Source organism: Bos grunniens, chromosome 11 (assembly GCF_055505025.1).
Source record: "Bos grunniens cultivar Pamir isolate PY7600 chromosome 11, Bosgru_T2T1.0, whole genome shotgun sequence".
Taxonomy (NCBI): domain Eukaryota; kingdom Metazoa; phylum Chordata; class Mammalia; order Artiodactyla; family Bovidae; genus Bos; species Bos grunniens.
The window spans coordinates 13,831,949-13,846,003 of record NC_141175.1 but is presented as its reverse complement, the minus strand read 5'-3'; the positions used below and the strand labels follow the sequence as shown (position 1 = coordinate 13,846,003).

Sequence of the window (14,055 nt, the reverse complement as noted above, 5' to 3'; positions counted from 1 at the left end):
GATAATTTTAAAATTACCTCTTTATATAAATTTTAAAATTTTATATATTTTTAATTGAAGGATTCTTTTTAAAATTTTTATTTTATTTTTAAACTTTACAATATTGTATTAATTTTGCCAAATGAAGGATTCTTTTAAACACAGGTTTTGAGAAGTGCTGTGGTTTGTCCACACACATCACACTTTTATTACACAGTTAGGACTCACCCAAATCTGTTCCTAGTACAAAGTGCGTTCTGGCTGGTCATGGTCCTGACCTTTTCCTCACCTCCCTCCTGCTTTGTCTCTCCTCAGACTCTGTCCTGCAAAATGACACCTGAGAACTTCACCTGGACCTGGGGTGCCCCTGCTGAGTTCATCCTCCTGGGCATCACAGACCGCTGGGACCTGCGCCTGACCCTCTTCCTCATCTTCCTGCCCGTCTACCTGGTGAGCTTGCTGGGAAACGCAGGCATGGTGCTGCTGATCCACATAGACGCCCAGCTCCACACACCCATGTACTTCTTCCTGGCCAACCTCTCCCTGCTAGATGCCTGCTATTCCTCAGCCATCGGCCCCAAGATGCTTGTGGACCAGCTGTTGCCTCGCGCCAGCATCCCTTACGCAGCCTGTGTTCTCCAAATGTTCCTGTTCACAGGGCTGGCCGATGCCGAGTGTTGCCTGCTGGCAGCCATGGCCTATGACCGCTACGTGGCCATCGGAAACCCTCTTCTCTACACCACGGCCATGTCCCGGCGTCTGTGCCTGGTCTTGCTGGGAGCCTCCGGCCTGGGCGGGGCAGTGAGCACCGTGGTCCACACGACCTTCACCTTCCGCCTGAGCTTCTGCGGCTCCCGGGAGGTGAACAGCTTCTTCTGCGATATTCCCCCCCTGCTGGCCATCTCCTGCAACGACACCAGTCTCAATGAACTCCTCCTCTTCGCCGTCTGTGGCTTCATCCAGACAGCCACCGTGTCGGCCATCGCCGTGTCCTACGGGTTCATCGCCGGCGCTGTGATCCGCATGCGCTCGGCCGAGAGCCGGTGGCGAGCAGCCTCGACCTGTGGCTCCCACCTCACGGGTGTGGCCATGCTGTACGGGACACTCATCTTCATGTACCTGCGTCCCAGCTCCAGCTACGCCCTGGACACTGATAAGATGGCCTCCGTGTTCTACACCCTTGTCATCCCAGCTCTCAACCCGCTCATCTACAGCCTCCGCAACAAAGAGGTCAAGGAGGCGCTCAGAAGGACTTGGAGCCGATGCTGCGGTCCACGGCGGAGGCACCAGTGAAAGGGCTGCAGGCTGGCGTTAGGACTGACTCTGGAGGGATGAGGTGGGCTCTTCCCGGCCCCTGGCACGGGCTGGGTGTCCCTTGTCCTTGTTTGAGGTGGAAGAAAGGGGAAAAACTGAGGTTTACAGACAGCAGACAGGAACCTGAAGTACTCTAGACCCAGCCAGAACCAAGATCAAGTGAATTTGCTGTTGAGTTTGCCTTAGGCTCCTCCATGTTCAAAGCATGTTACCAGGTGCAGTAACTATTTATTTGCCACTTGAATTTCCAAGAGGCTGATACCCAGAAACACCAGATAAGGTCTGTGCTGGCCGCAAGTGTTCTAGAGCCTTGGTTTTCTAACGTCCTTTGTGACCAGTGAGTCACACTTCTCACTTTGAGCCCAAGAGAGCAACTTCAGAACCCACTTATGCCAAAGACTGGGATAGGATCTGGGCAGGCAAATATCTTTCCCTATGAAGCCGCATATTCCATCTCTCAGGATAACTGAGAATACACATGATCTCATTCCTAAAATCCCACAGTTGTGTGAAAATTCAACCAAGATTAGGTTACTTCAGGGCTGTGACAGAGATTAGGAAAGGGTCTGAATTATGGTTATGGTTAGAACAGGGTTAGGATTCCTGTTATGGCTAAGACTAAAGTTAGAGTTAGGGTAAAGCCAGAGTTAGGTTCAGAATTTAAAAGCAACTGGACAAACTTAGGACTGAATTAAAATTATGTAAATTGATCAATTTGGATTGATTGTAATGAATAGTAGATTTGGGGAAAATATAGGAGTCAGGGTTCAAATAAATTTGAGCTCTTCTTAGAAATATTAGAACTAACATACACACACTGCTGTATATAAAACAGAGCACCAACAAGGAACTCAGGAACTACACTTACTATTTTGTAAGAGGGACTTCCCTGCTTCCACTGCATGGGGCACAGATTCGATCCCTGATTTGGGGAACTAAAGATCCCACATGCTGTGTGGTGTAGCAAAGAAATAAATTAAAATAGAGAAGTTTAAAAATATTTTTCTTATAACCTATAAAGGGAAAGAATCTGAAAAAGTATTCTTGTCTGGAGAATTCCATGGACAGAGAAGCCTGGCAGGCTATAGTCCATAGGGTAGCAAAGAGTCAGACATGACTGAGCAACTAACAATTAATTAATGACTGAATCACTTTGCTGTACACCTGAAACTACCATAACATTGTAAATAAACTATACTTCAGTTTTTAAAAAAGAAATATTAAAACTATTTTATTGCTAGTGTTAGAGGGAAAGACTACTTAAGATTAGAATTCAGGTTTTATTCCCACTGGTAGCTTAAATTTGGGTTAGAGCTTAGTTCCTGTTAGAGCTCTGTTAGATTTAAGTTAAGCTGGCATGTGAATAATGTTTGTGACAAGTTTAAGTCACAATCTAGTTATTATTACAGTTAGCCTAGGTTCAGAACTAGATGAGAATTAGGCATAAGAAGAAGAGTATTTTGAGTATCAAACTGACATGTTTGGGGTGACTTCAATTTGAGATATATTTAGGGTTATGGAAATGGATAATGTTCCTTAAAACATAAGAGTAGGAGCTAATTATTGGTGGATTTAAGTTTCACTGAGAGTTATGAGCTTGCTTAGATATGTACATGGTCAGGTATGGTAGACTGCTTTGTGTTAAGACTATAACATCTAGAGACAGAGTTGGGGTTAGGAGAGGGAATGCCATTACCTCTTGGGCAAAGGCAACCACAGTGCTCCAAGCGTTAGGTCTTTCTGGGCCCTTCAGATCCAGCATTCTTGAGATTTTTATCTACCCAGAGTTTATAGTTTTGACAGATTTTCTTTATCTAATTAAGTTACACATGAGCAAGGCCCAAGGCACTGCATTCTGCTGGGAAGCCCCTCTATGCAGGAGCAGGACAGGAGTGGACCCCAGAAGTTATAGTAGGTGCTTCCAGGGAGAGATGGAGCCTGGCCAGAGTAAATGTCAGCTACTGTCTGTTCCCCTTTCCAGTCCTCCCTGATTATGGTTGAGATGAGGCCAGGGGTGGCTCAAGCAAAGCCTCATTGTTGCCCCCATATAGGTGCCCCATGGAGTGTGTTCCTTGGGCTTCAGCCAGGGCTGGTCTCACCACTCCCGACTTCCTTTCAAGGAGAAATCAGCTGCTGGAACTTAGACTGAAGGAAGGCTGGAGGTTCATCCCAGCTCCCTGGGGAGGTGATACCCCCTGATACCAGAACCAGGTCTCTCCTTAGTAACTATAGTCTTCTTGGAGGTCCCAGACTAATGGAGAGAGAGAGAGAGATGTGAACTATACTGTCTCCTCAAACCATAGAGAATTTTATAGGTTTCCTGACAGGGTCACCAACTTGTCCTGATTTTCCCAGAACTGTCCTAGTTTTTTAAACTTTAAATCCCATGTCCAAATAACCTCTTCTGTCCTGGACAAACCAGAATGGCTGATCACCCTACTTCCTGATGACCCCATCTGTTGACAGCAGTGGGCACAATAGCCTAAACTTAGCACAATTTGACAAAGGCTTAAATGAATTAAGAACTGAGACTTCCCTGGTGGCTCAGATGGCAAAAGCATCTGCCTACAATGTGGAAAACCTGGGTTCGATCCCTGGGTCAGGAAGTTCCCTGGAGAAGTAAAAAAGGCAACCCATTCCAGTACTCTTGCCTAGAAAATGCCATGGACGGAGGAGCCTGGTGCCCATGGGGTTGCAAAGAGTCGGACACGACTAAGCGACTTCACTTTCACTTTCACTAAATGAATTAAAGCCCCTTCTCCCACCACAAGGTTTTATAATCCTTTCCCAGTTCTTGCCTCCTATTACCATGACAACTCACATGCAATGACAATGGTTGGGGACATTGTCAGAAGAGTTGGCACCTGTGGGAATGAGAATAGAAGGTTTGCCCCCAGCTCAGTGGCTTATACTCAGAGACATCCTCTGTGGTCTTTTCTTCTTTGGGGGGCTCTCATGACATATAGTTCCCACCACAATTAAAGGAAAGTTTCCAGAGGCATACAGCCCTTCCATCATCTTGACCGTACAGGGTGTCCATGGGTCCTTCCACATTTTTAGCATCCTTGGAACAGCCAGATACGATAATCACATCAATCCTATACATCCACTGGAGGAAACATGAAGTTTCAGACTGCTATGCTGGGCTAACTTGATAGATAAGAAAATAATGGGTTTCCCTGATGATCCAGTTTAAGAATCCACCTTGCAATGCATGGGACACCAGTTTGATCCCTGATCCGGGAAGATCTCACATGCCACAAAGCAACTAAGCCCGTGTGCCACATCTACCAAGCCTGAGCTCTGGAGCCTGAGAGTCGAAGCTGTTGAGCCCATGTGCAGCAACTACTGAATCCTGTGTGCCCTAGAGTCTGTGCTCCCCTAGTAGAGAAGCCACTGCAATGAGACGTCCATGTACCACAACTAGAGAAAGCCTGCACACAGCAGTGAAGACCCAGCACAACCAAATTAATTAATCAAATAGATAATTTTTAAAAAAAAGAAAAGAAACAAGAGGGAAGGGAAGGCATTGGAAGACAATAACAGAGCCCAACCTGGGGGATAACGGTTGAAATACAGTCAGATCCTCATTCCTAAAGTGAGATGCCCAGGAAAGTTCCCCATTTCTGATCAAATATTGATATTTCCTTTTAAACTTTCTTCAACACCATCTACTAAGACAAGCAATTAGGACAAAAGCAGGTTTGGGGTGGGGAAGACTGATTAGGGCACCTACTGCACAAAACCAGCGGGGCCCTGCAGCATGCGTGGGAATTGAGGGAAAGGGACATTCGATGGGGGGAAACGGGCGCGCACAGGGCACAGAGGTAACACAAGCTCTGCATGCACAGGAGACTCTAGGAGACCGGTTTAACTGACTAGAGATGGGTTGTTGGAAAAGAGGTGGAGAGAAGTCTGAAGACTGAAGATCTGGGGATAGGAAGGATGCCCCACAGGCTGGATATCAGGCAGGGGAATTTGGACTTTATTCAATAGGTAGTAGGGAACCATGGAAGATGCTGTGTTCAAAAGGTACAACCCTTCATGGTTGTTCCAGTGCTGAGTCATGCAAAGCCATTCCCATCTGGAAGGCTATAAACACACACAGAAACACATGCCCCCTCCAACAGAGAGCCAGTTCCCTACCAGAAACCATTATGCACCAAGAAACACTCTCAGGTGTCACTGCCCTCCGCAGACACACGTACAGTGGACATGCGGACACACACTCAAGCTCATGGACACGTTTCATTTGACAGAGACCTGGTCACTCTGTCCACACACAGGCATACAATCCTACACACACACACACACATGTCACAGTCACTCAGGTGTACAACTGCCGCAGTCCCCAGAGGCACAATGCTCCCACACTCCTACATTTCCTACAAGAAGCCCCGGCAACAGCTGAGGGGACAAGACGTTTAGCTCCAGAAGCTGCTGCTGCAAACCCCAGGCTTGGGGCTCTGGACCCCACAAGACAAGGACTGGGGAGCAGCAGCTTCACCATGCACAGGACTCCTGGGGTCCCCCAAGTTAGAGGTGGCACCAACAACTCCTTCCCCAGTCAAATTGGGCCCCAGAGAGGAAGGAAAACAAGCCCCAGAGCTGAGCTGCCTCTCGGCCCAGGGAGGGGGCCCAGGGGAAGGGTGTTTTCTCTGGGAGAAGCTAAGGTACTCCCAAGGCCCCAAACCTCCTAAATGTGGCCAATAACTCCCTCCCCAGACCCTTCAGTGTCCGGCTACACCTGGTCCCCGCTGCTGCTCCTCCTGTGATGTGGCGAAGCCAGATGGTACAACTGGGGCAAGGGCCAGGCTGGAGAGCACGCGCCTCTGTCCTCTTGAGCTTGGCTGGGGGCATGAGCTGTTCATGTGACTGTGAGAACAGGTGCTGTTGGTGTGAGACTGAGACTGTGCGTTACCATCGCTGCCCCACCGTGTCATCGTTGGGGGAGGGGAAGCGGTGTGTAGGTGAACATGCCCCTCTAGGGTGGCACATCTCTGCTGTGCCCAGCAGGAGACTTGAGTGGGAAGCTGCGAGGCCCTGGGCCTCTAGGGCTGGAAGCACAAGATGTGACTGTGTGATGGGGGGTGACCAGGAGGCGTGGACAGACAGTGGTGGAGAACTGACACAGACCACTCGGTCAGTGAAAGCATGAATGGGCATCGTGGGTCCCGGAGCTGTGTGTGGTACCAGCAGCCTCCATGAACAGGAGGCTGTGAATGAGCGTCACCCTCTGGCCTCAGCACTATTTTGTGATTGCACCGGACCCTCGGTTTATGTTTAGGATGATCTGCATCTATGGATCTGGTGGTTACACTCATCTCTTAGTTAGATGTCTGTGTCCACATTTCTGTACATGATCGGTCATGCCTATGTGTTTGCAGAGCATAACTAGAGGCCAAACATGCCTGCATGCCTGCACCAGTGTGTTTGTAATTACAGATGAATGTTTCTGCCAACAGCTCAGTGTATTTGAATGCTTACTGAGACCCATTTAAACTCAGGTTAGAGGGCTTCCCAGGTGGTGCTAGTGGTAAAGAACCCATCTGCCAATGCAGGAGTCATAAGAGGCATGGATTCTATCTCTGGGTCAGGAAGATCCCCTGGAGGAGGGCATGACAACCCACTCCAGTATTCTTGCCTGGAGAATCCCATGGACAGAGGAGCCTGGCAGACTACAGTCCCTGGGGTGGCAAAGAGTTGGAAACAACTGAAGCGACTTAGCACACACGCATGCATAGCTCAGCCTTCCTTCACAGAATACCTGAGAAGAATAGACTGGGTAGCTTAAACTTGGGTCAGTTCCCAAGTTTAAGTAGTTCCAGTTTCCGAAAAAGCCATTTCATAAGCAGGCTTCCCCTCTCCATCCTTTCCACTCACCTTGATCCTCTTACCTTCATGGAAGGTGGGACATAATTGAGGGGGAAAAAAACCAATGTTCTCCAGGAATCCAAAGCCAAAAGATTCTTCTTATTCAGTGGAGGAGAAAAAGGAAGACAATAGGGTAGGTAGGGTCTTTATTTTCTTTTAATGGATAAGGATGCAGAGCTGGTCTCAACATAGCCTTCAGGAAACCTGTCCTAAAACCCCTCTCCTTTTAAGACCCTTCTTGGAGAATCATCCAAGATTTCTGCAGTGAGATTCAGACAGGAAAAAAATGGAAGCATTGAAATGTCTCTGTCCTTAAGAGTCAAGTCTCTGCATCTGATAGGTGTATCCACCTATCTGCACGAGTTTCCCATAAAGGGCTGTGCATTTTCTTGATGCTGTATGTGTTTGATTTCATGGGAAGAGTTTTCCAGGAATACTAGGAATCATTTAGATTCTTTGGTTCTTTTTTTTTGCAAGTCTCATATTTTCTTTCTTCTTTTCTCACTCTTGATTAAAAGTGTAGAGACTCGGGTTCAATCCCTGGGTCGGGAAGATCCCGTGGAGAAGGGAATGGCAACCCACTCCAATATTCTTGCCTGGAGAATCCCATGGACAGAGAAGCGTGGCAGACTACAGTCCACAGGGTCGCAAAGAGTCGGATAGGACTGAGCACGCACATGCATGAAGTTAAGCTAGCATCCTAAGTTCAAAATCTTTTTTCTTCAGAATTTAATGATATTGCTCAGCTGTGTCCCATCACCTACTATTGAGGACACAGTGGATGGCAGTCTGGGTATCTCAACATCATCAGTGGAGAAGGAAATGGCTACCCACTCCAGTATTCTTGCCTAGAGAATCCTGTGGACAGAGGAGCCTGGTGGGCTGCTGTCCATAGGGTCGCACAGAGTCAGACACGACTGAAGCGACTTAGCATGCATGCATGCATTGGAGAAGGAAATGGCAACCCACTCCAGTATTCTTGCCTGGAGAATCCCAGGGATAGAGGAGCCTGGTGGGCTGCCATCTATGTGGTCGCACAGAGTCAGACACGACTGAAACAACTCAGCAGCAGCAGCAGCAGCAACATCATCAGATCCTTACATCCCTGCCCTTGGGAGGGACAGGTTCTTCTGTTGATCCTTAGTGCTCTAAAACATCATGTTTGCATTCAGGTGCTATCGATTTATATTCATTTCAATACATATATGCCCTTCATGTTTGGAATTTTATTTCTTAGATGAGTTCCTCACTTCCATCTTGGTTTTCTTGTCCACTCTGACTTTCCCCCAAATAAATACCCATTGGTCAAATCTCTCCCTGATTTTGATCCTCTCTCTCATCTTTCCTTTTGTGTTTCTTCCTTCTTTGGTCCACATCCTGGGCAATATTTTTGTTCTGTTTTTGCTGCAAATCACAATGTATTCAAGTTGGAAGCAGTTTTCAAGTTCACCTGATTCAGCTCCCTTACTCTACAGATAGAGAACCTAAGACCTGGAGAGGAGGGAAATTGCTCACAGTCACATCTGTGTGTAGCCACAGGGCTGTCATGACTTCCCTCGTGGCCAGAAAGCCTTGAGCAACTCAATGGCCCTTCACCCTTTACCTTTGACACTGAGGAGATGACTCAGCAATGGAATGAAGCCCCTGGGGTTCCAGGTGAAGAAGCAGCCTAGCCATGGATGCTGCCAATGAGTCTTCAGAAGGAAGCCCATTCATCCTACTGGGACTAACAACAAATCCCAGCCAGCAGCGACCTCTTTTCATGCTCTTCTTGGTCCTCTATGTGGCGGGCATCCTGGGTAATGGACTCATCGTGGCCGCCATCCGAGCCAGTCCAGCCCTTTACACTCCCATGTACTTCCTGCTGGCCCACCTGTCCTTTGCTGACCTCTGCTTTACCTCCGTTACGGTACCTAAGATGCTGGCCAACCTGCTGGCCCACAACCGCTCCATCTCCCTGGCTGGCTGTCTGACCCAGATGTACTTCTTCTTTGCCCTGGGTGTAACTGACAGCTGCCTCCTGGCTGCCATGGCCTATGACCGCTACGTAGCCATCCGGCACCCCCTCCACTATGCCACAAGGATGTCCCGGGCCATGTGCACAGCCCTGGTGGGGACAGCATGGCTCGTGTCCCACGTCCACTCCCTCCTGCATATCCTGCTTATGGCCCGCCTGTCCTTCTGTGCCTCCCACCAAGTGCCCCACTTCTTCTGTGACCACCAGCCTCTCTTAAGGCTCTCCTGCTCTGACACCCGGCACATCCAGCTGCTCATCTTCACCGAGGGCGCCGCAGTGGTGGTCACTCCCTTTCTGCTCATCCTCGCCTCCTACGGGGCCATTGCAGCTGCGGTGCTCCGGCTGCCGTCAGCCGCGGGGAGGCTCCGGGCTGTGTCCACCTGTGGCTCCCACCTGGCCGTGGTGGGCCTCTTCTACGGGACAGTCATTGCAGTCTACTTCCAGCCCACGTCCCGGTATGAGGCCGAGCGGGGCCGTGTGGCCACCGTCATGTACACCGTGGTCACGCCCATGCTGAACCCGGTCATCTATAGCCTCCGGAACCGTGATGTGCAGGGGGCACTCAGAGCCCTTTTCACTCAGCGAAGGATCTCAGGGGCTGACTCCTGAGGCCTGGACCCCACCAAGGGTGGATTGCATCGCCCACGGTGACACTCGTGACTGCCATTATCAGCTCTGTGCTTTTTCCAAAACCATAATAATGGCGATCCCTTTCTGAGTGCTACTGTAGTGCAGGTCCTCACCTGACCTGACATTATGCCACAACAACCAGTGAAGCAGATTTTTATGACCCAGTTTCACAGATGAAGAAACTGGGGCTCAGAGTAGAAGATTTGACTTTACCAAGTTTACACCATTTTTAGGTGTCAAAACCTAGGCCCTTTCAGCAATACCAAGCCCTCTTCTAAGAGTCACTTCCAGGCATTTAGAGGGTGCATTCTACCATTTTTTTGTTGTATTTGGGCTTAAAGCTATATGGAAGGCTGTGCTACCCAGATCTTGCTTGGGGGGGTGGGTGGGGGTGGGGATTGGGACTGTGTTTTCCATCACATCACCATGTTTTCTCAAAAAACTGACTTCTTATCTGTCTGGGACAGAGGCTAAAATTCACAGACCCGTGTGTCAAGGACTGACCTCACCCAGTGAACCCAGTTTGGCACGGAGGAAGTACTCTGGGCATCTGAGATGAATAAATGAGTGTATTTTTTATGTTTATGAGCACTTAGAAGCTGTCCATTTTTCTTACCCTTTGTTCTTGTACTTGTTTGCTATGATCCTGCCTGTTCAGCTCCCCCTGGCATTCTGTAGTAGGAGAAGGCAGTAGGCATGCAGTGTAAATAGATAAATTAACTTAAGCAAGACAGACAAGGGACAGGGTAGGCATTGGTGCAGATGGAAGAGGTATTTTTTTTTTTAGTTTTTTTCATATGTCAGCACTACACATATTTTTTTTAATTCTAGGGGTTTTGCATTTTCTTCCCTTGCTTTGGCTGTGCTGGGTCTTCGTTGCTGCATGCCGGCTTTCTCTAGTTGTGGTAAGCAGGGGCTCTGCTTCACTGCAGAGCTCTGGCTTCTCACTGCAGTGGCTTCTCTTGCTGCGGAGCACAGGCTCTAGAGCGTGGGCTCAGTAGTTGTGTCACACAGGCTTAGTTGATCATTGACATGTGGGATCTTTCTGGACCAGGGATCGAACCTTTGTCCCCTGCATTGGCAGGAGGATTCTTAACCACAGGACCACCAGGGAAGTCCAAGCATGGGTATTCTTATAGCTACTTTACAGATGAGGAAATGGAGGCTCAAAGACGGTGAGTTAGTCCATAGCAGAGTCAGAGCAAGCACTTCTGCTGCTCAAGCCCTTCAGGTGCATTTTAACTGGGTCCCATAGAACCCAGATCCCGAGTTCGGTGGCCTCAGTGAAAGAACTTGCAGGCTACAGCAGTCCTAGGGCTGGATTATCCACGGGCCCTTCCAGTTCCCACTAATGAGTCGGCCACCACCTGATCCTAGAACTGCTATCCTATGCCATTTTATATCTAAAAGAAAACTTAAAGGTCTTTGGACCACTGGCTTTAGAAAACCAAACCGTAAACCACAACTCTTTTTTATTTTCAATGAAATCTTACCCAGAAACATACTATCTAAAATGAAGGGGAGAAAGCAGGAGTAAGGGTCAGAGGGACCCTCTAGGGAACCCATCTTCTCAGCCTCCCCAGTGCATCTTCCTCACGGCCCTGAGGGGCCCCTGATCCATTCCAAACCCTTACTTTGATAAACTGGGAAACTGAGGCCCAGAGTGTTTAAGGGACCTGCCCGGGTCACACAGAGTCAGTGGTAACCTTCAGGCTTCCTGGCTTGGCCCTCCAGCGCCCCGTCACTTGGCCCTGTGGTGACATGAGACCACCTTCATGTCCACCTGACCCACAGTCCTCCCAACCCCAAGGCCCAGGTTGATGCCATATCCTTGCTCCTCTATCAATAGCCCCACAACCTGCTTCCCCCTCACTCGTCTCTGAAGTTTCAGAAAAATACTGGTGGTGATGCTCATCACCCAGTCCACACCTCAGCCTATGACATAAGGTATGTCATCTGCTGGCCATCAGGGACCTCACCTGAGTTCTGCCAGAGTCTTGAGAACCTGGCACAGAGATATACACGTGCTCTGCTGTCATCTCGTCTGGCCTCTCGTCTCTTTTCTTCAGCATAAGGGGAGAGGGGCCCTATGGGGCTCAAGGGATCATCGATGCTTTTTCTGGGCCACCAGCCTTGACCTGGTCATCCTGTTCAGCCCCCCAAAGAGGCCCCATCCCTGGACGAGTTGTCCCCACCACCCACATTGTAGCACAGCCCAGCTTCTGACCTTGGTCTCTGACCAAGGCATTCCATCTCTGTCCCAGCATGATCAGTTCCTTCTCCAGGATGACCATAACCAGTGTCAAAAGTGCTTTCAGGTCTCATGAACGCCCAGGGAGAAACCCCCACTATGCATGTAGGAAAAATGAGGCTCAGAGAAGAGAGGAGGCTTCTCCTGGTTGGCTCCACCAGCCAATTTTAGCCCCAGTTCTCCTAACTCAGTCTCAGGCTCTTTCAACCACACCACAAACCATCACTCAATTCAAGTTAATAAATAGTTATTGACCATCTTCTATGTGTCAGGTGCTGGGCTGGATGATGCCTGATCTACTTCCAGACCCCCAGTAAGACAGGCAAGAGAGGGGGATGGGGGGCACATAAGTAGCCTCAGTCAGTAGGCCTATCGGTCCCTGGGCCCCATTCCCATCCCACCCCCCACCTAGATCAGGTTTCTTGTTTTACTTCAGGAAGCCCTAAAAGATGATATTGACCAGGAGATAAGAGTATGAAACCTTCCCCCATCCCCAACCAAGAAAAGCCACTGAGTTCAAAAATCCACCAAAGAATTCTCCCTGCATCCTTTTCACATGAACTACAAAGAACAGTTTTTAACACCATAAGCAAACAAGCCTATGCAAATTGACTCACTTCCAAGCAGTTCCCTTGAAAGAGATGGTACCCAGGGAGGCTGCTTCAGCTTCATGGGTTTGCAGTCACCCCTCAGAAGGACTTTGAACTGCTTCTCCTTACCCACTGTATTCCCTGACTTTGTCCTGAAATGACTTCTGACCATTTCAGAATCAATCTAGCCCACCCTCCTAGCATGGGTTTTCCCTGATGGCTCAGATGGTAAAGAATTTGCATGCAATGCAGGAGACCCAGATTTGATTCCTGGGTCAGAAAGATTGCCTGGAGAAGGGAATGTCTACCCACTCCAGTATTCTTGCCGGGAGAATTCCATGGATAGAGATACAGTCCTTGACCACTGAGTGACTTTCGCCCTCCTAGCATCGATATTACTAACCCTTCATTTATGCCAATACTAGGTAGTGCTAGGAACCACGTCACCCAGAAAAAATAAACAATTGCATTTCAAGAAAAGAACTGAGTCTGCCTCTCCAGCCTCTCTTCCAGTGCAGGCTTTTTGCATCATAATGTAAGGCCACCTTCATTTCAAAGGTAAAACAACTGGAGAGATCTTAGTTGTGAAAGAGTCTCTGATCATAAATGGCAAACTGATTACTTCTTCTAAGGGACCAAAACAATTTCTATAATCCAAGTCTTCTTTCATGCAAGGGCAGCCACAGGGAAAATGCAACTATTAGACTTGAAAAATAAAAACATGAAGACTTTTTCTAAATGTGAAAATGACTGCTTTAGAATATGAGGAACGGATCAGTATTTTAAGAAGCTGTTTATCAGCAAGCAGTTTCTCTCACTCTAAACCAAGGATGTTTCCCTCGCTCATCCTTTTCATGTCTCTTATGTGTCTGCCCCGTTCTCTCTTTTCAGTTGCTTGTGTTTTTACTCTCTTCTTTTCTTTGCTCTCTATGCTCTCTGCATTCTCTGTTATGATTATGTACTGGGCAGGAGGACAACAGACAGCACTTGCCTTCACGTATTTTTTTTTTTCCTATGATGGTTTTTTTTAATTTCTTTTTTTTAATTTTATTTATTTTTTTTATTGTATTGGTTTTGCCATACATCAACATGCATCCTCCACGTGCATCCCCATCCTGAACCCCCCTCCCATCTCCCTCCCCATACCATCCCTCTGGGTCATCCCAGTGCACCAGCCCCAAGCTTCCTGTATCCTGCATCGAACCTGGACTGGCGATTCATTTCTCATATGATATTATACATGTTTTAATGCCATTCTCCCAAATCATACCCCCCTCCCTCTCCCACAGAGTCCAAAAGACTGTTCTATACATCTGTGTCTCTTTTGCTGTCTCGCATACAGGGTTGTCGTTACCATCTTTCTAAAGTCCATATATATGCGTTGGTATACTGTATTGGTG

At 48.3% G+C, this 14,055-nt stretch overlaps 2 protein-coding genes across 2 annotated transcripts; both read left to right on the top strand.

Moving 5' to 3' along the window:
• Positions 1–309: 309 nt before the first annotated feature.
• OR5C1 (olfactory receptor family 5 subfamily C member 1) lies at positions 310–1,273 on the top strand. Its single transcript, XM_086323357.1, has one exon. The coding sequence runs from the start codon at positions 310–312 to the stop codon at positions 1,270–1,272; it is 963 nt and encodes a 320-aa protein (XP_086179483.1). The 3' UTR covers position 1,273.
• Positions 1,274–8,842: 7,569 nt separating this feature from the next.
• Positions 8,843–9,793, top strand: OR1K1 (olfactory receptor family 1 subfamily K member 1). The gene has a single exon (XM_086323356.1). The coding sequence runs from the start codon at positions 8,843–8,845 to the stop codon at positions 9,791–9,793; it is 951 nt and encodes a 316-aa protein (XP_086179482.1).
• The last annotated feature ends 4,262 nt before the right edge of the window (positions 9,794–14,055 follow it).

Bases quoted from the DNA above. Each gene is read 5' to 3' on its own strand.
- OR5C1 (XM_086323357.1), top strand. From the start codon at position 310: ATGACACCTGAGAACTTCACCTGGACCTGGGGTGCCCCTGCTGAGTTC.
- OR1K1 (XM_086323356.1), top strand. From the start codon at position 8,843: ATGGATGCTGCCAATGAGTCTTCAGAAGGAAGCCCATTCATCCTACTG.